At 39.8% G+C, this 26,167-nt stretch overlaps 2 protein-coding genes across 9 annotated transcripts in view; one reads left to right on the top strand and one right to left on the bottom strand.

The window, feature by feature from the left end:
- Window positions 1–26,167, top strand: part of LOC145714947 (eukaryotic translation initiation factor 1A, X-chromosomal) — a 795,969-nt gene that overhangs the window by 209,583 nt on the left and 560,219 nt on the right. The window lies entirely within an intron of this gene.
- LOC145714946 (putative gamma-taxilin 2) overlaps window positions 1–26,167 on the bottom strand; it is a 54,282-nt gene that overhangs the window by 3,418 nt on the left and 24,697 nt on the right. For 3 of the 7 annotated variants that reach the window (XR_014137069.1, XR_014137070.1, XR_014137067.1), the window contains 4 exons: window positions 20,923–21,158; window positions 19,419–20,548; window positions 11,164–11,255; window positions 8,044–9,051 (listed from right to left, as the gene is read on the bottom strand). Coding sequence is in view for 2 of the 7 variants with exons in the window: in XM_081794499.1 (XP_081650625.1) it covers window positions 8,958–9,051; window positions 11,164–11,255 (186 nt within the window). In the remaining 5 variants the exon portion in view is untranslated. Of the gene's footprint in view, window positions 1–8,043; window positions 9,052–11,163; window positions 11,256–18,769; window positions 18,822–19,418; window positions 20,549–20,922; window positions 21,159–26,167 lie in introns of those variants that run through there. The other 4 variants (XR_014137068.1, XR_014137071.1, XM_081794499.1 and 1 more) reach the window with 4 other exon arrangements.

Genomic DNA, 26,167 nt, shown 5'->3' with positions numbered 1-26,167 from the left:
TGGAGAGCTCAAATGTCCATTGACTAGTAAATGGATACAGATGTGGATAGGTATACAGTGGAATATTACTCAGTCATCCCCCAAAATGAAATCTTTCACACATTTTGAGAGCAAAATGTCAATCATAGAAAGACATACGATATGATTTCACTCATGTGGAATTTAAGAGACAAAACAGACGAGCATGGGGAGGGGAAAAAAGAGGGGGAAACAACCCACAAGGGACTCAAGAATAGAGAGCAAACTGATGGTTGCTGGAGGGAGGTAAGTTGGTGAGGGACTACATGGGTGATGGTTATTAATGAGGGCACTTGTGATGAGCACTGGGTGTTGTAAGTGATGAGTCACTGAATTCTACTCCTGAAAACAATATTGCACTGTATGTTGGCTAATTAAATTTTAAATCAAAAAAAAAAAAAAAAAAAAAAAAAAAAAAGAATACCCTAGATAGAATTTGAGGCATGGTAACGTGAGGGTTCAAATTTTATGATTAGTTTCCTGGATGCAGAGGAAACCAAAGCAATGGTGTTGCATATTTTTATGAAAAGCTTTCAGAAGAATTTTCTTTAGAATTCTATTTTAGTAGTGTTTCATTTGTGAGCGATGCAGAGTAGACAGGCCTCTTTATGCTTACCTCTCTTCCTGGTTCACAGTATTAAATACAGTTTTGAAGTGATGGCGATGTTTATAACAACTTTTGGGGGGGATGTTATATAGTGATCTCTTAATTATAAACCTTACAAAATGTCCAAATAATGAGAACTGACACACTTTTGCCTTAAAGAGTATGATCCTGGAACTTGTCATGTAATGCGAAAGGAAAACTTGGGAATGTTCACTGATTTTTATGATTTTTAGTATTGCTTCAGGCCATTAGAGTGGCCTGGATGTGTGCTAAAAGCCAAGCTTTAAAAGCTTTTGCTAAGCAACTATTTAAAGTAAGTCTTATTTCGACAGAGCAAAATTGTTAAAAAGAACTTATAACAAAAGAAAAAAATCATATTTAAGGTTTTTGTTTTAATGGTCACTATTGGGAAATGAAAGTGTCTCCTATTTTGACAAATATTAGAGGTGTTCTATACAACAAAATGTTAGAACAGGAGCTTTGATTGAAATTATGACGTTCAAATTGTTTCAAGTCCAGACATTGTATGGCTGTGTACTAGTCATCAAAGGTCTTAGAAAAATTCTCAATCGTCTTTGAAAGGGTCTGTGTGGTATGATGTCTTCAGTGTGGCCATTCCAAGGTAAGAACTATAAAACATGTGAGATACACAGGACTCTCACAATTCTCATCTGTGAGATTCCTTCCCAAGTGAATTCCATACTTGGACTTGAGAATATTTGGTGAGAATATTTTCTCTGATAAATTTCTCTCTGAAAGCAACTAAAGTCAGTAAGCCTAAAGAGCATTTTGCATTTCCTCAAACGTGCTCATTATCTCAGAAACACAGATCTGATGGATTCTTTCAACTACCTAGTCATTTTGTTAAAATCACAGGATCAGTTTCTAAATGTAGCAACCAAATAGGTGTGACATAACCTCTTTTCTCTATGTAGTCTGTTACATATCAAAGTTTCTAACGCCATCTTTTTGTCTCTAAGAATGAGGGAAGTGGAAAGTACAGATGGAAGCAGAATACAATGTTGGGATAAAGAAAACTGCTACATCTTTTTTCTTTCTTTCTTTTTTTTTTTTTTAGCGAAACACTCAATCTTCTACCTTTTCTAATATTTATTTCATGGTAATATTGAAAGTTGGAAAGTGTTTAAATGATGAAACTCATAATTGCTTAAGGGCACTGACAAAATGAGAGCTCTTTAAATAAAGACAAAATTATTTTCTTCAAAGCAGTTTATGTGATTGGGTATAAAAATAAATAAAAAACAACCAGCGTCACCTATAGTCTCCAGAAGATTACAAGAGTCAGCTTTGTGAATTTGGTAGGTAGTAGGTTCAATGTTTTAATTCACTATCTAGAAGTCACTGTAGCTTAGTTTGCACTATACTATGTGTGGAGGTGCCAGGCGGCCTAGCAGCTCTGCCCAGTGTCACACAGCAGACCAGCAGGAGCACCGGCAGACCTAATCGATCTGGATCTGACCAACCCGTGCTCTGGGCTCATTCCAGTGTCCCTGAGAAGTGCTGGCCCAGTGGACTCAGGTTGCTCTCCTCACTCCTCATCATTTTGTAGTCTTCCTGCTTCTGTGGTGGGTTATTTGATGCCTTGACAGTTTTACATAATGGTTACTGATGGCATATATATTGAGTTTTTATATTGAGGTTTAAAAGGGAAACGGTCTCCTTCCCAGAGGATGGACCTGTGGAAACTGAGCAGGTGGATGTCCTTCCCAAAATGCAGATTACTCCCAAAGAATGAGTCAGGTGACATTTAAAACCATGGGTTCTGAAGATGCCCAATTTTCAAAGTCCCAAAGTTCTGAATGAAAAAGTCTTTAACAATGCTCTCCAAACCACATACTTGGAGTTGGAGCCCAAAGGTCCAACTGTTTTTGCTACACTGTTCTAGGTGGAGGAAAGCTCAATGCGCCATCAGTCAGCCCCAGGAACTACAACCAACCCCTCATATGCATTAAGTTCTTACACGAAGGAAGGTGAAGGCTTTGATACTTACATCGAACACCTCACGTATTCAAGAATCTTCACAGATTGTATTGGTCAGGTTTTATTTGTAGGAATGAAGGAACATTCCCAGTTTTGAGCCATTCTTTCATGACAATTCCACAAAACTGAATGTAACTTTATAAATATTTTTAAAAGACATAGTTTTTTAAAATATTTAATATTCTGGTAATCTGATTTTGAATTATAAATGCCAAGATTCTGCTGGGGGTTTTAAAATGTTTTTTTAGTATTTTTTTTAAGAAGGCAAAACTGTACACTTTTAGACTGTTTTTAGGAGTTAATTTCATGTACTGAAAATAAAAAATTTAAACATATTTTCACCCTTATGTTTATGGCAGCATTATTTAAAATAGAAAACATAAGGAAGGATTCTAATGTCTATCAATAGATAAATATCTATTTGTCAATAGATAAATAGATAAAGAAGTGATACATCTATCCAGCCACACACAAAAAAGGATGTGGAATCCTGACATTTATGACAATATGGACCTAGACCTAGGGTATTATGGCTAAGTGAAACAAATCAGACAGAAAATGAAAATACCATATAACTTCACTTACATGTGGGATCTAAAAAAACAAAAATTAATAAGCAAAAGGCACAATCAGACCGACAAACATAGAATAAAACTGACGGTTACAAAAGGGGATGGGATAGTGACTGTGGAAAATAAGAGAAGGGCCGTGGGAGGCACAGGCTTTCAGTTATGGAATAAGTAAGCCACAGGGATGAAAGGCACAACAAAAAGAACACAGTTATATGGTGACAGATAGTAACTGCACTTGTGGTAAGCATAGCATAACATATGGAATTGTTGAATCACTGTGTTCTCCATTTGAAACTAATGTCACATTGCATGTCAATTATATTCAAAAACGTTTAAATGTTATATATGTGTGTAACCATATATATGCCATAAACACACAACTGAATATTACTCAGCAACAAAAAAAAATGTTTGCCATTTTCATTTCCAGAAACAGTTATGAACATAGAATAGAGGCTCTTATGCTAAATGAAAGAATTCAGAAAGCACAAGATAAATACCACATGGTTTCACTTATATACGGAAACAAAACAAGTACCACCCAAAACCAAAACCAAACAAACAATAAAATATACAGAACAAACTCTTGATTTCAAGAAGAGAAGTTGGGAGGGGGTAGGGAGCAGGAGGAGTGAAATAGGTCAAGGGGAGTAAGAGGTGCAAACTTCCAATTATAGAATAAAGTCACTTGGGTGAAAATACCCAACATGGAATATAGTCAAAATACTGCAATAACATTGCATGGTGACAGATTGTGATTATAGAGTAATTAATAGAATTGTTGAAATATCATACTGAATAATATATCTGAAACGAATATAACATGTATGTCAACTAACCTTCAGCAATAAAAAAGAAACTATTTGTCAAAAAAACTGTGGAAGGGAGGGAGAGAGGGAGGGAGGGAGAGGGAGAGAGAGCGGGAGGGGGAGGGGAGGGGAGGGAGAGGGAGGGAGAGAGGGGGAGGGGGAGAGGGAGAGGGGGAGGGGGAGAGGGGGAGTGGGAGAGGGAGGGGAGGGAGAGGGAGGGGAGGGAGAGGGAGGGGAGGGAGGGGGAGGGGAGGGAGGGGGAGGGGGAGAGGGGGAGGGGGAGAGGGGGAGGGGGAGAAGGGGGAGGGGGAGAGGCAGGGGGAGGGGGGGGAAAGAAAGAGGCTCAGTCAGTTAAGCATCCGACTCTAGATTGCAGCTCAGATCATGATCTCACAGACCCTAGTCAGGGTCTGTGCTGACAGCCTGGAGCCTGCCTGGGATTCTTGCTCTCCCTTTCTTTCTGCCCCTCTCCCTCTCGGGCTCTCTCTCTCTCTCAAAAATAAGTATTACTGTGTTAATTAGCTAGAATTTGAATAAAATCTTGGAAGAAAAAAATAAAAGAAATAAAATCTCTATCAGTTATCTAGTAGGTGGGTCAAAGAGAAGATAAAACCTATTTGGACCTTTGAAAATCCAACTAAACCTCTACCTAACAACCTCGTATCTTAAGATAGCAACAGGACTTTTACTCTGATTTTCTTCGTATTTTGTGACCCTCCACGTAAACAGAGCAAAACACATACTGAAAAGGACTGTCCTGATAAAAGTTATAAAAAGTTGGCCAAAATATACATTTCACTAACAGACCTTAACATATATATTGAATGACTTAAAATAGTATTTTCATTTTAGTAATTTAGGATTGTCAGTTTCTCATTAGAAACTAATGACCTGGGAAACCTGGGTGGCTCAGTCAGTTAAGCATCCAACTCTTCATTTTGGCTCAGATCATGATCTCATGGGATTCTTGGGATTCTCTTTCTCTCTTTTCCTCCCTCCCCCCAACTGCACTGCTTCTCTCTAAAAAAATAAATAAATAAACGTAAAAACAGAAAGAAAGTCGTTTGAAGTATGAACAACAGAGGATCCTGTAAATCAAAAACCAAAAAACAGCCAACTGATGCAGGAGCTGTTTAATACTTTATTTTTTCATTTTTTAATGTTTTTATTTGTTTTTGAGAGTTGAAAAAGACAGAGCATGAACATGAGCAGGGGAAGGGCAGGGAGAGAGAGAGACACACAGAATCCAAAGCAGGCTCCAGGCTCTGCGCTCTCAGCACAGAACCTGACATGGGGCTCAAACTCACAAACCGTGAGATCATGACCTGAGCCAAAGTCAGATGCTCAACCAACTGAGCTACCCAGGCGCCCCTAATATTTTTGAATTGCAAATAGTTTGCATCTGACTTTATTACTCCAACTATAATAGGAAAGAACACATCTTATTTAAGTTGGTATTAAAATACTATGGCAAAAAGGTATATTAAGGACAAGAGAATAAAATGACCAGAGCTATCAATATTTAAACTCTAAACTACTACTAAGATTATAGAACACTTGAACATTCTTACAGTCATCGTACAAAGGAAATTTAAGCAACTTAGAGAATTCCATCTTCAAGTTAAATCTGTGTTGAATTAGATGAGGTTGATTGCACCTTAAATATTGTATTGAAATGAATATGCATATAGAAGAACCTCAGATGCAAACAAAATAAATGGTAATTATATAACATGATATTTGACTATTTTATAATACAGAGTCCTGCATACCAAAATTGTGGAAGTCAAACAACATGCTATTAAACTACCAAAGGATTAGGGCACCTGAGTGGCTCAGTCCACTAAGGCTCCAAGTTGGGCTTAGGTCATGATCTCAGGGTTAGTGGAATGAAGACCCACGTTGGCCTCAAGCACCGCATCAGGCTTGCTGCTGTCAGGTAAGAGCTGCTTCAGATCCTCTGTTCCCCCTTCTCTCTGCCCCTCCCCCGCTTGTGTGCACTCTCTAACAAAACTAATAAAAATAAACATTAAGAAAGCCATAATACTTCACACACACACACACACACACACACACACACACACACACACAAACGACCAAAGGATCAAAGTACAAATCACAACATAAAATACTTAATAACAAATTAAAGTGAAACTACAGCATACAAGCCACAGCAAAATCAGTAAAAGGGGGAAAATTTAGTTATAAATCCTTAACATAATAAGCAGAAAAGGTCTCATATCAATGATCTGATTTTATACCTTAACTAACCAGAAAAAGAAAAACCTAAAGCTACAAAGAAGAAAATAAAGATTAGACGTTAAGTGAAAGAGAAAAAAACTAATAGAGAAAATCACTGAAACCAAAAGTTGGTTTTCAAAAAGATCAACTGGGGCACCTGGGTAGCCTAGTCAGTTAATCATGCGAATTGGGTTCAGGTCAAGATCTCACGGTTCATGCTGACAGCTCAGAGCCTGGACCCTGCTTCAGGATCTGCATCTCCCTCTCTCTGCCCCTCCCCACCTTGTGCTCAGTGTCTCTCTCTCTCTCTCTCTGTCTCTCTCTCTCTCTGTCTCTCTCTCTCTCTCTCTCAAAAATAAACAAACTTTTTTTTTAAAGATCAATAAAGCTGACTAACCTTTAGCTGTATGGACTAAGAAAAAAGAACTAAGACTCAAATTTCTAAAGTCAGAAATAAAATGGGGAACCACTACTGAGCCTACAAAAATAAAAAGTATTATGTGAGTACTTTGAAGTCGTATGCTGACAATTTGTATAGTCTAGATGAAAGATAGGTTTATAAACAACATTCATCAAGAATACATCACAAAAAAATGGAAAACTCTCTCATGGAATCCTGTACCTGAGCTACAACTTTAATCCAACTAACGGTTTAATTATGATTCTGTATTCTTCAAGATGAAACATTAAGCTGGACTGTTCCTGACCAGCAAGAAAGAAATTCTGTATCATCAGAATCTTGGTCTTTTCAGGGTATAACAAAATCCTACAGACTGGATGGCTTGTAACAGCAGAATTTTATTTCTCACAGCTGTGAATACTGGAAGTCCAGGATGCACATGCCAGTCGTTCCTGTTTGTGTTCTGCTGAGCGCCTTCTGAAACTTTCTTTGTAACACTGACCCTAATACCTCCTAAAGGACACTCTTCCTAATACCATCATCATCTTAACCATGTTAAGGTTTCAACAGAAGAATTTTAAGGACTGCACAATCAGACCATAACAACTAGCAAACACAAATACTGGTGTAGTTTACATAAGGAAAATCTTTAGACAAACTATATTTGTTACAGGAACAAGTAAGAAAAAAGATGTTTTGAGTGGCTCTCTACTTAACACAAACTGCATCACATATGAAAGTTCTGACATTCCTGGCAGAATGTTGAGGAATATGTAAATTCAATAGCATCCTTTTATGTATAAAAGGCTACATATATCAGGCAAGTTTTGATTACTTGGAAGACAATTCGTAACTCAATTCTTCACAGATATTTTCTTTACAGTATTAAAAACAATTCCTCAGTCTCAGACACATTCCACCTTTGATAAATGTTCAGGAACTTCACAGAAAAGAACCATGAACTACATTTGTGCATTTTCATTTCTTATTCTTAGATTTAACTATGTATGTATTCTGGCATCAGATTTGGCTCAAGTTGTAACATTTAGGAAGTAAAATTATGGCAAAGTGAGATGAAACAATATGAAAGTTTATTCTCCTCTCTATTTGTTATATTTATAATTTTGAAACCAGGTCAAAGTGTATTTACTCATTGCTAAAAACTCCTCGGGAAAATAACTATGCTTTACAAACTACCTGATGAATCCTTTCCATTAATGTGGTGTAAGCTTTAACAGTGGTAGTGGTAACTAGCCTCGCTTTTAATTTCACCTTATTACAGTTGATAACTCTGAAATAAACAGAAGGTCAAATAGAAAGATTATGATCTAAACTCCTACTAAAATACACACAGAAGTTGCTACATAAAATAAAATACACCAATAACAAAGCAAGGAAAAATACACTCAACAACACATTTTATTATATTTCTCAGTGCTGGTTCCCGCTACCCCAGCTAAGGGATACTTTAAGAAAAACTTACTTTATGGAAGTTACTATAAAATTAGTTTTTCATTATACATTGTAATTTAATTGCTCATAAAGTCCAAAATTATGAGTTACAATGCATATGACTTTGACAATAAATCACATATGTTAACATAACCTTTCCTGTGTAAGAAATATCCTACTTATTTCACAGTCAGAGCTATCTTATTTGAAAAATTTTCTATAAATATTAAGTAAAAACACTACCAACTTATATGTCAATACTTCAAATATAAAGATAACCAGGTTTCCTAGCCCTGAATTTTTGCAACTACTAACATTACAAATTGAAAAATGTTATTTAAACCGATGTCCTAAAAATGCAATTCGGAAATGCTTTTTTTTTTTTTTTTTTATGATGGTGGCAACATAAAATGATGAAAATAATGTGTAAGTTATCAAGCTTAGAATGAAATACATATGGCCACATAAATATGAAAATAGCCCCCTTTCTTGACTTTAAATGTGGACTTCCACCTTCCTTAAATTATATCAAAAATCTTACAGAACATCTAGGTAACTCGAATATACATAAAGATTCTGTTAACATACTAGCTGGAACATGGTTTACCAAAACCTATGATGATAAGGCAATTTATTCAAAACACCTATTAACTACAATAAAATAGTCACAGTGGAAAAGACACTTCTTCTTCGTTTCTTTCTACTGTTTAACAGCAGGTATTACAGTCTTTTCCCCCTAAGTTCCATTATATCCAAACAATAAAATTTCACTTAAATAATTCAGCTAAGTCAGTTTTTAGAGAAATATAATCCTTTTAAACAATGAAAATAGATCAGCATGTCTTAACAAAATACATTCATACTAAATGATGTTTTAGTCTTCTTTTAACAGGTGTGATAGCCAAAATCCAAATTGTAGAACAATCCTCAGAAACCATGTTCAATTTAGATCTGTAAGTGAAAAAAAACATGAAATCCACTGAAAACTAATTCTTATAATACAATAAATAGTCTACTGCATAATAAGGACCCTTTATACTATCTGAAATATAAAGCCTTTGAATGAAAAATTTTATATACTAGGTATTTCTCAATTCCTGTCTGTTGCAGTCATTATGAACTCTCTGAGAATGTTATGTTATGCAAATTATTCTCAATGACATTTACAATCTCCTTCTCTATTTTCATGCTGGTGACTTGAGATCTTACATTTTGAGAGTGGGAACACACATGTGGAAGTATAAGCGCCTTAAAAATTAAAAATTAAATTATATTAAAAATTAAATTGTAAGTACCTTAAAAATTAAAAATTAGGAAAGTCGGGTCCTAGGCCAAAATATCCTCTTCATATTCACATACACTTCTACTTCAGCTCCTACCTAGCCTTTGAACCTAACTCAGCTGTCAAAAAGTTCATATCTGTCCTTAATGCACAATGCAATTGTCACATTAAGTTTTGGCACAGAAAATAATCACCCTACTGTCAGAGGATTAATTTAGTCATAAGAATACTCTGGCTCATGGTCCACAAATAAGGTACATAAAGAAAATTTTAACAATTATGTTCTTCTTCATCCTTTTTTATTTCCTACTTCTAGGTATGTTTTAAAATGTATCCAACTTTTTCAAAAATTTTTTAAACGTTTATTTATTATTGAGAGACAAAGAGAGAGCATGAGCAGGGGAGGAGCAGAGAGACAGGGAGACACAAAATCTGAGGCAGGCGCCAGGCTCTGAGCCATCAGCACAGAGCCCAATGTGGGGCTCGAACCCACGAACTGAGAGATCGGACGCATAACCAACTGAGCCACCCAGGTGCCCCTAAAATGTATACAACTTTCATTAAATAGTACCCTATGTTTAAAAATGCATAAATACATGGTAAAAAAAAAAAAAAATCTGGTAAAAAGCTACACTGGAGGTATGTACTCAATTTTCTTCAATTCATGGAAATAATCTAAATGATTTGGAAATATATTAAAAAATAATATGGAGCTGTAGCTGAATAGAAGGACTGGTCTGGTAGATCAAGTATAGAAAAATGTAAATTGTCTAACCTTGGTACTATATGTAAAGGCGTTCGTTTCACTTCGAAAACTTCCAACTTCTCTGAATGTCTGAAAATGCTCTTAATAAAATAAAGGGCTTTGTTGGTGATGAAAAGATCTGGAAATCCCCGATCTAGATCAATGATTACCAACGTGACAGCAGCATCAGCATCATGTGTGGTGCTCAACTTACACTTACCAAAGACTGGCTTTGTATTTTTGAACAACTCTACTAATTGTGCTGCACAGTATTTGACAGGAATAAATGCTCTACACATTTTTAAATTCCAAGTATTAAATCCAAGACTTAACACTAATATTTTTGGATTTGTGGTCTCTGAATTACTTTTTTATTACAGAGGTATTAAAAAAAAAAAAGTCTAAGCCTGATAGAAATCTAAGATATATCACCATCCCAATTATTTCATCCACACATGCCAAGAAAATCAGGATGAATTTTATTTACATACAGTAACAGCAAAACAGTGAGACATTCATTATTACTTTTATTGCTCTAACTGCTTTATCACTAAGAGAAATAACCACGTTCCACACAACACTGATACGTGATAAAATTGTAATCCCAATACATTAAGTTGACAACAGACCTCGGGTTTGAAGTATATTGCAATTTGAATGCTTCAGCAAGCTGGTTCAAACAAGAACCAGCTTTTTACATGCTAGTATTTCATCTAGGAGAAGGTACATTCTCAAAACTGCTACATTTCTTAATAGTTACCTCTCATTAAAGCAAGTTATCATCATGAAGTATCTATGTTAGAGGAAATAATATTGCTCTTTTCAGAAAGAAATGCTTCAAAGGCCTGTAAGGTTTCTCAGAGAAAAGAAATGTGTAACTAGATGGTTTCAGAACATTAATGAACTTTCAAATGAAAGGAGTGATCTCAACAAGATACCGAATTTAAGTGTTCCAACATTCCCAGATTAAAGGTTTCTTTGTATGTAATTCATAAATAAAAGAAATAATAAACACAAGGTTTTATCCACTACTTACATCATCAATGTCTTCATCGTCATCTCCAATATCATCAAACTGGATTTCATCATCATCTCCAGGACCAAACGTATCTGTTTCATTGATTTTAGCTGAAGACAATAATTAATATACTTATATACATATATTCATGATGTTATTAGATAAACTGTCTATAAAAAGAAACAAGTCTGGGGCACTTGGGTGGCTCAGTTGGTTAAGCCTCTGCCTCCTGATAAGAGCTTAGCTCATGATACTGTGGTTGTGAGATGAAGCCCCAGTGGGATTTTCCAACTCCCCCTCTCTCAACACTCCCCCTGCTTACACATAAATACAGGAAAAAAAAAAAAAAAAAGAAGCAGCAGCAGCCTGATATAAAATACAAACTATATTAGAAAAAGATTCTTAGAAGTGGTATTTCAATTCAACCAACATTTCATTACACGAAAAATACTGCTAACTTGTGTGGAACAACCCATCGCACAGAGAAAATTCACAATGAAATAAGAAGTTCAATGCTAGGTCATTACAATGAAGGGTGTATGTGTGTAGTTTTATTTTGTTCAAAACTGTAGTGTAAATAAAGTAGGCAGGTTCTAATTACACTTAGTAGTTACATATTTCCCAAGTATGCTTCAAGGAGCTTTTCTGTGTTTTATTTTTTAAGGAGTTTGAAACAGGCTAGGAGCCTACTGTCAGCATACATAAAGTTCTCCTAAAAACAGCTAGTCTCTCAACTTACCAAATCTGTCAAAGAGTTAATTAAATCATTTTTATCCCTAAGCAATAAGAGTTTAGCACTTTTAAAATGCAAATAATTTCATCAGAAATTTCAGGCTTATGGAAAAATCTTGCATTTTCATAATAAAATTCAATAGAGTAAAACATATAAAAGAAAATAGCTGCCAAGTGAAAGCTGAGCTTAACAAAAAGTTTGTTTTCTCTTTGATATTATGACATCAAAAGAGAGACAGAAGGTGTAATATGATCCTTTTTAGATCAAACACTGCACTTCAAACCGAAAAGGGGTATAATTATGTAAGAATCAACATACGTTTCTATATTTAGTCTTTCCTGGGATAGCTAACCCAATCAGAGAAGCAAAAAGAAAACAGAATTAAAAACAGCTTTAAGGCACACCAAGCTCACCAACATTCACATAATAAGGGTCCCAGAGGAGAAGATATTGAGAAAGGGGCAGAAAACATATCGAAGAAACAGCAGCTCCAAACTTCCCAAACCTGGGGAAGGATATAGACATCCAGATACAGAAAGCCGGCAGTGTTCCAAGTAACAACTCAAAGAGACCCATACGATAAACATAAATAAACTTTTAAATTAAAGACAAGGAGAGCGTCTAAAAGCAACAAGTGAAAAAACAAACAAACAAACAAACAAACAAACAAACACACCCGGTATGTACAAGGGAATCCCCATAAAACAATCAGCAGACATTTCAGCAGAAACTGTGTGTAGGCTAGAGGGAAGCGGCACAATGTATTTACAAAGTAATGAGAGAGGAAAACCAAATTCACAAATGTGTGGAGATTAAACATCACAAAGTGAAAAACCAATGGAAATCTAAAGAAATAAACAAAGAAATCTAAAGAAATAAAAAAAAACCTTCTGACAAATTAAAGTGGATAAACAACATACCAAAATTTGATGCAGCAAAAACATTCCTACTAGGGAAGTTCATAGTAATAAATACCTATATCAAGACACAGAGCCCAAGTGAACCACCTACTTTATACCTCAAGGAACTAGGGGAAAAAGGAATAAACAAAGCCCAAAGTTAGTAGAAGGAAGGAAATAACGCAGATCAGAGTGGACTAAAAGGAATAGCGACTACAAAGGCAGTAGAAAAGATTAGGGACAGCTAATGTTCTTAAAAACAAACGGCAAATTTAGCTACACTAACCAAGTACACTACAGAACTCAAAAAAAATCAGAAACGAAGGAGACATTACAACACATACCACAGAATACAAAGGATTATGAGACTATCATGCACAATTGTAGAGCAAAAGAATAGGTCAACCTAGAAGAAATGGATAAATTCCTAGAAAAGATAACCCAAGAGCACAATGACAAAGGAACAGAAAATATGAAAACACAAATTTCAAATAATAAGACTGACTCGGTTATTAACAATTTCTCCACAAACTAAACTCTAGGACCCATGGCTTCAACGTTGAATTCAATCCAAATTTTAGAAAATTAACACTATACCTCAATCTCTTTCAAAAAAAAAACAAAAAAAAAAACCAAAACTGATGAGGGAACATTTCCAATCTCATTTTCATGAGGCAAAGTCTTACTGTGACAGCAAAACTAGACAAGGACACAACAGGGAAGGAAATCACACGCCAATATCCCTGAGCAACAGAGACGCAAAACTCCTCAACAAAATATTAACAAACCAAATTCAACGATACAATCAACGAAACATATACTATGATCAAGTGGGATTTATTCCAAGAATACAAGGATGGTTTGACATTCACAAATCAAAGCTACACTACGATAATAAAATAAAGGATAAAAATCGTGTGATCATCACAATAAATGCAGAAACATCAACATCGATTTATGAGATAAACACTGTTGACAAAGTGGTTTGCAGGAAAGACACCTCACTGCAATGAAGACCATATATGACAAGCCCACACCTAACATCATAGCCCAAGGTGGAAAGCTGACAGCTATTCCTCTAAGATCTGGAAAAAGACAAGGATGCCCACTCTCACCACTTTTAACTCTATAGACTATCAGAAATCCTGGACAAGCAATTAGACAAGAAAACAAATAATAATAAAATAATCCAAATTGGAAAGGAAAAAGTAAGGATCCCTAATTATAGATGACATTATATCATATGTATAGAGAAGCCTAATGAGTCCACCAGCAAACTTCTAGCACTAATACCTGAATCAGTAAAGTTACAAACTGTGAAATTAGTATACCAAAATCAGCTGTGTTTCTTTCTATCCAAGGAGGAATTGGGAAAACAACCCCTTTTACAGTTACACTAAAAATAATAAAATATCTCAGAATAAATTTAAACACGGAGATGAAAGACCTGCACTGAAAACTATAAGACACCAATGGAAAAAAAATGAATAAGATGCAAATAAATGGAAAGAGATTCCATGCTCATGAGGGTAGAAGAATCAACATTTTTAAAAATTATGTTTATTTATTTTTGTGTGTGAGAGGGAGAGAGACAGGGCGCGAGCAGGGGAGGGGCAGAGGGAGAGGGAGGCGCAGATTCTGAAGCAGGCTCCAGGCTCCGAGCTGTCAGCACAGAGCTGGACATGGGGCTCAAACTCATACACACCGCGAGATCACGACCTGAGCTGCAGTCAGATGCTTAACCGACTGAGCCACCCCGGTGCCCCAAGAATGAACATTTTTAGGATGTGCATCCTAGTCAAGGCAATCTACCAAGTCATGAGATCCCCATCCAAATTCCAGTGGAACAAGAACAGAAACAGTACAAGCCTAAAATACACACAGAACCAGAGAACCACTATGGTGATTACTTTCGAGGTTTCTCAGAAAATGAAAGGTAGTAGAACTTCCATATTCCACTTGTAAGTCTTTTGGGAAGGAGATGAACATTCAAACTAAAGAATATATGTACCCTAAAGCATTATTTACAGTAGCTAACAAAGGGAAACACTAAGCGTCCACTAATTCATGAATGGATAAAAAAGTCACACACACACACACACACACACACACACACACACACCCAATGAGAGAGGGCAGGCATATTATTCAGATATAAAAATGTAAGGGAATGCTGCTGTTGGCAACAACATGCATGGAACCTGAGGACATTACGCTAACTGAAACAAGTCAGACAGAGAAAGACAAATGCTATGTGATCGGATCTACACGTGGGTCCTAAAACAAAAACAACACAAATTCTGGTGGTGGCCAGAATCAGGGTTGGGGGAGCCAAGAATGGGTGACTGTGGTCAAACGGTGCAAACTTCCACTTATTCCATAAATAACTCCAGAGGATGTAATGTACTGTATCTTGACTACAGGTAATGACAAATAGTGTACCGTATCTTTGCCAGCTGACAAGGCAGAAGATCTTAAAAGTTCCCATCAGAAGACAAATAAAATTTGTGACTATGTGTGTTGATGGATGTTAACTAGATTTATTATGATCACTTTCCATTGTGTACAGGTATCTAATCATTAGGTTGTACAAGTTATAACACTTATATCTCAATAAAAAAAAAAATGCTAGTAAGTAACTCAATGAGCAGATCAACACATGGTCCTTCTACATACTGCCTGCAAGAGATTCACCTTAGGTCCAAAATACAAACAGGTAGAGAAAAACAGGTAGAAGAGGATATTCCATACAAAACGTACCAAAAGACAAATGGGATGGCTATACTAACATCAGGACATTGTTAAGGAGGCAGTATTACCAAAGTGATCTACAGATTCAATGCGTCCCTATCAAATTACCAGGGGTGTCTCTTTTACAAAAGTGCAAAGATCCATTCTAAAATGATATGGAATCTCAAGGGACTAGAAGAGCCAAATACTGAAACAACAAAACAAAACAAACAAAACAAAACAAGAAAACAGTTGAATGACTCACATCTCCTGACTTTAAAACTTAAAACAAGGCTACAATAATCAAAATGATGTGGTGTTGGGATGAAGACAAACATGAAGATTAATGAAAGTAAGAGCACAGAAATAATTTCTCAAACACATTTTCAGATGATTTTCCACAAAAGGGTGCCGAGCCATTCGGAGGGCAAAAATCTGCCCCTGCAACAAAAGATGCTGAGGAAACAATAGCCACATTAAACAAAAAAGAAGAAGAAGAAGAAACGAAAACAAGAATGCAGCTGGACATTGAACACCATACGCAATAATTAACTCAGAATAGCTGAAAGTTCAGGTAACCTCAGGAAGAAGACAAGGATGTCCACTCTCACCACTTATCAATGATTACTGTAACGCCTAGCCACAGAAATCAGACAAGAAAAAGAAATGAGAGGCATCCACACGGGAAAAGAAGAAATTAAACTGTCACTATTTGCAGATGACAGGTCCTATACATAGAAAATCCTAGAGACTCGACCAAAAAAATAAGTAAGTAAATAGTATAAGTAATAAACTAATTAGGGAAAGTGGCAGGATACAAAATTAATACGCAGATACCAGAAGTGAGTCTTTACAGTAACACGAAGTAGCAGAAAGAGAAATTAAGGAAGTAACACCATTTACAATCTTACCCAAAAAATAACTACGTAAATAACGCTGTGAATAAACTTAACCATGCAGGGTAAAACATCTCTACTTGCAACACTGTCAAACACTGATGTAATAAATTGACGATGACCCAAACTAAATGGAAAGACATTCCCAAAGACATTCCATATTCATGGATTGGAAGACATTCATGCTAAAATGCCCATATTGCCCAAAACAATCTACACATTGAATGCAATCCCATCAGACTACCAACAGTAGCCCTCACAGAACTAAAACAAATAATACCAAAATTGGTAGGAAACCCCCAAAGACCCTGAATAGACAAAAAAAAAAAAAAAAAAAAAAAAAAAAAAAATCCTAATAAATATTGATGTAGAAACAGGAGGCATCCCAATACCAGATTTCAGGATATAGTACAAAGCTGAAGTATTTAAAATATTTGGTACTGGCTCAAAACACACACACAGGCACGCAAGCACGCACACGCACACGCACACGCACACGCACACGCACACGCACAGATGAATAAGACAGAACAGAAACCCCAGAAATAGACCCACAACTATACGGCCAACTAATCTTCCACTAAGCAGGAAAGAATATTCAGGGGGAAAAAGAAAAACAAATGGCTCTGGGAAATCTGCACAGCAACGTGCAGAAGGATGAACCTGGACCACTTTCTTCACCATACACAAAAATCAACTGAAATTGGACTGAGTATGTGTGAGACCTGAAACCATAACACTCCTAACAACAGGACCCAGGCAGAAATGTCTCTGACATCTACCATAGCAACACTGCCTCGATGTCTCCTGAGGCAAGGAAAACATAAGCAAAACAAACTATTGAGATAATGACAAAATACAAGCTTCTGCACAGCGAAGGAACAGGAGACAATCTACTGGATGGGAGAAGATGTGGGCAAGTGACAGATCTGATAACGGGTTAATACCTGAAATATATAAAGAACTGATACGACTTGGGCGAACACAGCTCTCCTGAGGTCGACTCCCAGGAACACCCAGGAAATCGATCTGCAATGTGTGTGTGGAGTGGCAGAACCATCTCCAGAGTCAGAGGGAGACAACATGGGAGGTGCGAGGTGCATGGAAGTGAACTGGGTGACAGAGAAATGGTGATGCCATGGAGGGAGGGAACCCTTTCCACAGAGAGACGAAACGAAGAGAAAAAGAGGGGCGCTGAGTTCGCGACAGAGGAAACCCTCTCTGACCATGGGACTGGGGGCAAAAAATACACAAAAAGGGCCACAGGTGTTTGTTTGTTTGCTGTTTGTTTTGTTTTGTTTTCAAACAGCATTTGGAACTCAAACTCAGGTTTTGGAAGTGTGTGACTTTCTCAGGAGCAGAGCTGTGGCTTCCTGGGGAAGAGAGAAATGGTCCCAGGGTACATAGCATGGTATAGAGATACCCGGGGTGCATTGGGAGAGAACATTCCTCTTCCTGGAGTACTTTTGCAACAGGGTATATTACTATCTCAAGGACCAAAGACCCTGCCAAGCCCCAGCACAAAGCCGTCCATCAGCAGGGGACAGAGGTGCATCCAGAGGGAATATAGCTTTTGCCGCTTTTAGCAATGCTACACCATAGATTCCACACACTGTGCAGGCGGGGGACTGATTATCAGGGGCAGGATTTCAGACAGTGTGGAGAGGCTCTAATCTACAGGAGGGAGTGGGGATCCATGTGAGACCAGGTCCATTAAGGCTTTGGGTTCTGAATCCCAGCCACCCCCCCCCCCCAAAAAAAAAAACAAAAACAACAACAACAACACAGAAGAGTTGTGGCACACTGTGAACACACTGCCTTCGCTCTTCTGTTAGGACTATTTGAAGAGCCGGGAGTGGAAGATCCCCTGTCCATGAGGCAAGAGATTAGAGTGGTGCCATTGCCTGCCAGAACACAAACAGGGTCAGACTTTAGAGAGCAGCACAGCAGCCCCCAGTGGATGAGGGACCTGCTGCTCCCTGCCTGTCAACTGAGAGGCAAGACTGATGCTGAGCGAGGCAGCAGGCTGGTCTCCCAGAAGACCAGCACCGACAGCACCCCACAAGCACCAAGTGTACTGAAAATCAAGTGTCCAAATGACACCCACAGTTCTGGTGGAAATAAGACCAGGCTTCCTTATTTATTTTATTTTACTTTTTTCATTTAAACTCAGGTTCATAGTCTCTTGTTTATTTTTCATTTATTTTTCTCGTTTTGGGTCAGGCTTTTTTTTTCTTTCTTCTCTTCACTTTCTCAGTTTTCTTTTGTCTTTTCTTATTGTATTGAAATATTGGGACAGTCATGTGAAAACAAATGATAAGCCATATCACATACACTTTGCATACAAGGCACTTAAGTTTACTCACCATATAGAAAACTCCTGTAGAGGCCAATGGCAGGATGCCCCGAGATGGGCCACTTTGGCACAAAGATTATTTCCAGTTAAAAACAGTCACAACCGAATAGACTCAGCAAAAGTTTGTTGTTGTTTTTTTTAAATTTTTTTTAAGTGTTTTTTTTCTTTACAGAGAGAGAGAGAGAGAGAGAGAGAGAGAGAGATTGATTGAGAGAGAGAAACGAGCTCGCGAGGGGCAGAGAGAGGCAGACACAGAATCCAAAGCAGGCTCCAGGCTCTGAGCTGTCAACGCAGAGCTTGACGTGGGGTTCAGGCTCACAACTGTGAGATCGTGACCCGAGCTGAAGTCAGTGGCTTAAGCAACTGAGCCACCCAGGCGTCCCAACTCAGCAAAAGTTTTTGACCCTCTTGTCCCCCTCAGCTGACTCAAGACAACTTAGATGGAGGAGCTGCTCCTGGAAGGAGCAATCTGCACAGATAACTACATTATGATAAGAACGAGGGGTGGAAGACAGGGATTGAAGCAGGTAAAACAAGGAGGAATTCAGCAAAGCCTTTCTGTGAAAATTCCTATGCCCCATTGTCTGCAAACACTTTATCTACTCTCTATCTTTTTCCTGTGATTTGCACACCTTCCCTTTGAAAGCCCAGACTCCTACCTGCTTCTCCTTAGTGCAGAATGATGTATGTCACATATATCCAGTCTTTCAATTTTGTGTTGGTGTGGAGTCCCCATGTATATGAAATTGAATTTGATGTTTTTTCCTGTTACTCTCCTCGTATCAATCTGATTCACAGTCCAGCTAGAAGGATCTTGAAGGGGACATGGAATTCCTTCCTCCCCAACAATGTTATGGAAGTTCACTCAAACAGAAAAGAAAAGGGAAAAAAAAAAAAACCCACCCTAGAGGAGCTAAGACGGAGGTGTGGTAGGAGGACCCTAGGCTTGCTTTGTCCCTCGAACACAGCTAGATAACCATCAAATCATTCTGAGTACCCACGAAAATGACCTGAGGACTGACAGAAACAAACTCCACAAGTAGAGAGAGACAAGAGGCCACACGAAGAAAGGTAAGAAGTGCAGAGACATGGTTCGGGAGGGAAACAGACTGCAGGTGCTGCAGAGTGCAGAGAACCCTAGTCACAAAGAAGGGTGAGAAAGAGGCCCACTCAGGGGAAGACACAGGAACATTTCCCCAAAGGCACTCACTCCACAACGAGAGGGGGTGAATTTTGTGAGCTTTTGTAAACAGTGGGGTTCAAAGCCTGGAGTTTCACAGGTCCCCAGGATAGCTGGGATGGAGATCTGAGGACGGTGCCCTACTCCTGGAGAGAAGACAGGCAAACAACTTCTGGGCAGATGGCATGTTCTAAGGATCACCTCAGTGGGCAGGGAGAGACTGCTGGTTTGTTTTGGAACACATCTGTGAGGCGTGGCATTGCCTCTGTGGAGACAGAGGAGCTGGTGGGCACCATTTCCTCTGCTCCTGAGCGGAGGTGCAGAGACACATCCTCAGGGCAGCTAACCACAACACTGCACAGCAGGCTTGCTCCAAATCCCACACCCTTGTGCTCTGGTGTGACTGCCCTTCTGTACCAAACCTGCATCTGTCGCAGCACAGCGAGAACCTTTCCCAGAGGACCGGTGCCAATCTCCCCAACACCAGGACCCTGAAGTTTGGAAGTTTAGAAGTCAGCAGAGCTGGCTGGGGTAAACCCCAAATGCACTGTGCTCCTCTGGGCCGGCAAGTAACGCGGAATAGACAGAAAACAGCAATCTGAAAGACACCTAGACACACGAGGGGAAAGTATTCACTCTTCTTCGGGGGGACTTCCCTGAGAGCATAAGCATGAACTCCTCTCTCCAGAAACAAGGGACCTGGCTAGGTCCCATTTCTGTCCCCCCGCCCCCACCATAAGCCACTTCAGTAAATAGCACAGTGCCCACACAGTGGATGCCTGACCTGCTAACACCGAGTCCTGCCCCCCTGCACTCTGCTGGCACCGCTTCTGTGCATAGAAGCCAGTGCAGGGGGCGCCTCCCCCAGAAGACCAGCACACATCCCCCACGCCCCACGTGTACCGACCATTGAGTTGTGCAGGACTTCAGTTCTAGTGGAACTAGCATCAGGTCTCTTTTACCATGCCTGCTTAAAAACTTACCCCACTCTGGCCAAGGACCCAACACTGTCCACTGCAGGTAAAGAGAGCATCTGCAGATGACTGGCCTGAGGGATAGAGCAGCCACAGCAGAGCAGCAGAGCACACCAAGCATACACCACAGACATTCCCTGAAGCATGAAGTCCTGCACACTGTATGACTGGTTCTTCATAAAGCCTTTAGTCTCACTGTGTGGGCACCGTGGGCACTGTGGGCACAGGAAACATATCAGGCTTTTCTAACACAGAGAAGAAGACAGAGACCTAGACAAAGTGCCAAGAAGAAGGAATTCATCCCCCAAGAAACAACAAGATAAGGTCACAGCCAGAGATCGAACCCCAGCAGATGTAAGTAACATGCCTGGTGGAGAATTTAAAGCAACAACCATAAGGATACTGGCTGGACTTGAGAGAACAATGGAAGACATCAGGGGCGCCTGGGTGGCTCAGTCGGTCAAACGTCCAACTTCGGCTCACGTGATGATCTCGTGCTCTGTGAGTTCCAGCCCGACGTCGGGCTCTGTGCTGACAGCTCAGAGCGTGGAGCCTGCCCTGGACTCTGTGTCTCCCTCTCTCTCTGCCCCTCCCTTGATCATGCTCTCTCTCTCTCTCTCTCTCTCTCAAATAAAGAAGGAAATAAGTAAGTAAGTAAGTAAGTAAATATATAAATAAACAAACAAACATTAACAATTTCTTTTAGAACTTTTAGTAGAAGGGAGGAGGACATCAGGGAGGCCACCTTGATAAAGCAGTTATAACACAATCATTCAGAAATGAAAAAATAAAATAACAGCTTCATAACAGGCTAGATGGAAGGACCACAAGGCCGGAAGAAGCAGACGGATGAACAAGTGATACGGAAGATAGAGTTATGGAAACTAAAGAAGGTGACAGAGGAGAGAGAGAAAGAAGAATTGTGGTGACAGATTTAGGGAACTCAGTGACTCCATCAAATGTAATAACATTCATATACTAGGAGTCCCAGAAGAAGAGAGAAAAAGGAGGAGAGAACATTTATTTGAGGAAACAAAACATCACATTCAGTGATAGGGAAAAGACAGCGCGTCCACGACAGAACTCCCATCAAAATTAACAAAAGTAGGACAACTCCAAGACGTACTGTAATTAGAGATACAAAAAAATAGGGACAGAGAAAAAGTGTTAAAATCAGCAAGACAGGGGTGCCTGGGTGAGTTAGTCCGTGGAGCGACCAACTCTGATTCTGGCCCAGGTCATGATCCCCGTGCTGCCTGGCCTCACTCTTCTGTGAGGGCCTCACTGTTCTCACAGCGGGGGATGTGAGAGTCCCCAGTGGAGGGAGGAGAGGTTGCAGTGGCGCCATTTCCCCTCCAGCACCAACACGGTGGGTGGGACTTCAGAGAGCAGTACTGCCACTGCCAGTGGAGGCAGGACCCGCTGACACCCCACCCTGTCCATCCGTGCCTGGCAACTACTTATTTACTGGGGAAGGAAACAGGCATTCAAGTCCAAAAGGCACAGAGAACTCCCCTCAGAATCAACAAAAGCAGGTCAACACCATGACGTATCATAGGGAAACTTGCAAAATATAGGGATAAAGAGAGCATTCTGGCAGAGAGGAGTTAAGATGGCAGGGCAGCATGGAGACCCTGAGTTTGTCTCATCCCTGAAATGCAGACAGATCAGCATCAAACCATTGTAAACACCTGGGAAAATTGGTCTGAGGATTAATGAAACAATCTGCACACCTTGAGCCTCAGAACTTGGCAGGTCTGTGGTGCGAAGAAGTAAACCGGGGTAGAGAAAAGCCATGGAGGGCAGGGAGCCATTTTGGCAGAGAGAGAGCAGAGAGGGAAAGAGAAAAGGGGGAGAGTGTGGGACATCGGGAGCGTGCAAGAAGAGAACTCTCCCTGAAAGTAGCTGGAGAGAGGGAGAGAGAAAAGGGTGAAAACACTCAAAGAGGACTGGACAAGAAATCTGCTCCCTATCACCACTGATGGGGGGAAAGGAGAGCATTTCAACAGCACAGGATTGTGTTAACAGCGGAGCACGAGTCTGACGTTTCAGAGCTCAGTGCCTGGTGGTGCTCTGGTGACAAAGTAGGGAGAATCTCCCAGGAGCAGGCAGCGTGGCCTGCGGGGTCCACGTGCCACATGGGGAGAAGCAATTTCCCTGCGTGGAGAGAATCTGGTAGAGGCCATATGGCCTCTGGCCTCCCCACGGGAAAAGACCCCACAGGCCCAGGAGAGCTGCCTCATTTGCTGGCATTGAGACAAAGACGCCAGAGTGCAGAGAAACCTGGCCCCAGCTGCGTGCTGTGATCCGAACCTTTGAGGGTGTGCTGGCGCACAACTGTTTTCTGGGACAAGTCGTCACCTGCCCATTGCTCCCAGATAACTGGCGTGTGTCCAATCCGGGGCAATCTCTGAAGCCTGGGGTTCTGAGACACAGTCCCATCGGAGATCCAACTCTGGAGGGAAGTGCTGCCTGGCCGGCGGACAGCCTGGACACAGACAGTGTGGATGCAGGGAGTGGACAGAGGCCTGAGACAAAGGAGGGGTGCTTCCTCACGTGAGGGTACAAAATTCCCATTCCAGAGACTGGAGAGCTAGCTGAGTGAAGTCATTTTCTTCTCTAGCGTGCGCCCCCTCCCACACACACTCATCAACGCTAGTGAGCTAAGCAGCGCCACCCAGCGGAAAACAAAGTCCACCCCCGCCCCGAGCCTGACCAACCTGTGTCCTCCAGACACATCTCCCAGAAGACCAGAACAAATCCCTCCACCTGTCAAGCCTGTGGACTACAGCGTACTGCAAAATTTCAGTTCTAGGGAAAAGTGGAGGCAACCCCACTCGGATTTCATTCCGTACGCTTCTTCATCTGTTCATTCTCTTTGCTTCTGTTTTTCTGATGTGTTCTGTTCTCTTTTGTTATGTTGGTTCCTTTTTCTTGCACTCAGAAGGAACAACTTTTTTTTTTAATTTTTCAAGTTTAAAAAATTTATTTTGTTTTCTTTAACGGTTTTATTCGACTTTACTATTTAAATTCTTTTTAATGTGTTCATTTTTTAAGCTCTGTTTCCTTTCTCTTTAGTCCCTTTAATATCAAGCATCTCTTAACATGCAGACAGATGCATACCTAGGATCTAGCTTCCTTTAAATGATATTTTTGTTTTGTTTTTAATATTTTACTTTTAACTCTTTAAGTTATTAATTTATTTCTCCCTCCAACATGACAAGATGGAGGAATTCACCCAAAATGAAACGAGAAGAAATGACACCTAAGACGTAATCAGCACAGATACATGTAAGATGTCTGAACTAGAATTCAAAACCACAATTATAAGACTACTAGCTGGGGTTGCAAACAGCACAGAAGACACCAGAGGAACACTTTCTGCAGAGATAAAAGAACTAAAAGCTAATCAGGCCAAAATGAAAAATCCTATACCGAGATGCAATCAGGAATGGCTGTCTTGACGGCAAGGATGGAGAAAGCAGAGCAGCAATTCAGTGATATAGACCGTAAGACTATGGAAAATAATGGAGCAGCAAAAGAGGTAGGAAACAAATGCAAAAGATCACGATACAAGACTTAGGTGACTCAACCACTTGTGAAAGAGGAAGGACATTCATATCCTAGAAGTTCAAGAGGAGGAATAGAGAAAACAAGGGGCAGAAGGTTTATGTGAGCAAATTGTAGCAGACAACTTTCCTAATCCGGGGAAGGACACAGACATCAAAGTCAAGGAGCACAGAGAACTCCCATTAGATTCAATGCAAAATAACCAACTCCAAGGCATATCATAGTCAAATTCACAAAACACACAGACAAGGAAAGAATAATGGAAACAGCAGTGACAAAAACAGTTCTTCACCTACACGAGGAAGCAGGCCAGGCTTACAGCATATCTGTCCACAGGAACTCGGCCAGCTATAAAGGAGAGGCAGGATACTTTCACCGTGCTGAATCAGAAAAATCACGCAACCAAGAATGCTTTATCCAGAACTGCTGTCATTCAGAATGGAAGGAGGGATAGAGTATTCCAGACAAGCCAAAACTAAAGGAATCTGTGGCCACTAAACAGGCCCTGCAAGGAGTCTCTAGGAGGACTCTGTGAGTGTAGAAAGAAACAAAACGGAACAGAACAGAACAGAATGTAAAAGAAAACAAACAAACAAACAAACAAACAAACCACAAAACAGATCAAAAGCAACCAAAACCTAGAAAGGGCAAGAGAATTTCACCAAAAAGACCACCTCCACAATGGCACTAAATTCATGTCTAAAGGTAATGGACCCAATGCTCCAATCAAAAGGTAAAGGTAACCACTCTAAAGGTAAATGGGCCCAATGCTCCAATCAAAAGACCCAGGGCATCAGAACGGATTTCAAAACAAGGTCCATCCAAATGCTGCCTACACAACTCTCATTTTAGACTAAAGACACTTGCAGATTGACAATGAGGGGATAGAGAACCACCTATCGTGCTACTGGACATCAACAGAATGCTGGAGTGGCCACACCTGTATCAGACAAACTAATCAGACCAAATAATTAAGGGGTCTATCCATCAAGAAGATCCAGCAATCGTAAATAGTTACGTCTCCAAGTGGGACCACTCAAACATGTAAGCCAATTAAGAACAAACAAAGAAAATCATGGATACTAATACCATAACTGTAGGGGACTTAAATACCCCACTACAACAATGGACAGATCATCTAAACACAAAATCAGCAAGGATACAATGGCTTTGAATGACAGGCTGGACCAGATGGACTTAGCAGATATATTCAGAACATTTCATCCTAAAGCAGAAGAATACACATTCTTCTTGAGTGCACCTGGAACATTCTCCAGAATAGATCACACACTGGGTCTCAAGTCAGCCCTCAACATGTGCAAAAAAGATCGAGCTCATGCCATCCATACTTTCAGACCACAAGGCTATGAAACTTGTAATCAACCACAAGAAACAAGTTGGACAGCCCTCAGAAAGATGGAGGTTAAAGAATATCCTACTAAAGAACAAATGGGTTAACCAAGAAATTTACGAAACGATAAAGAAATACAGGGAAGCCAATGAAAATGAAAACACGGCAGTCCAAAGCCTTTGGGAGGCAGCAAAGGCAGACCTAAGAGGTTCGCAAATCAGGCGTATCTCGAGAAGCAAGAAAGTCCCCAAACACACAATCAAAACTTGGCCCCGAAGGCGCTGGAAAAAAGAACGGTGAATAAAGCCCAAAACCAGAGGAAGAAGGCAAATG

This window comes from Panthera onca, chromosome Y (assembly GCF_046562875.1).
Source record: "Panthera onca isolate mPanOnc1 chromosome Y, mPanOnc1 haplotype 2, whole genome shotgun sequence".
Classification (NCBI taxonomy): domain Eukaryota; kingdom Metazoa; phylum Chordata; class Mammalia; order Carnivora; family Felidae; genus Panthera; species Panthera onca.
Note: the sequence above shows the minus strand (reverse complement) of the source record. Positions and strands in the feature narration are given on the sequence as shown.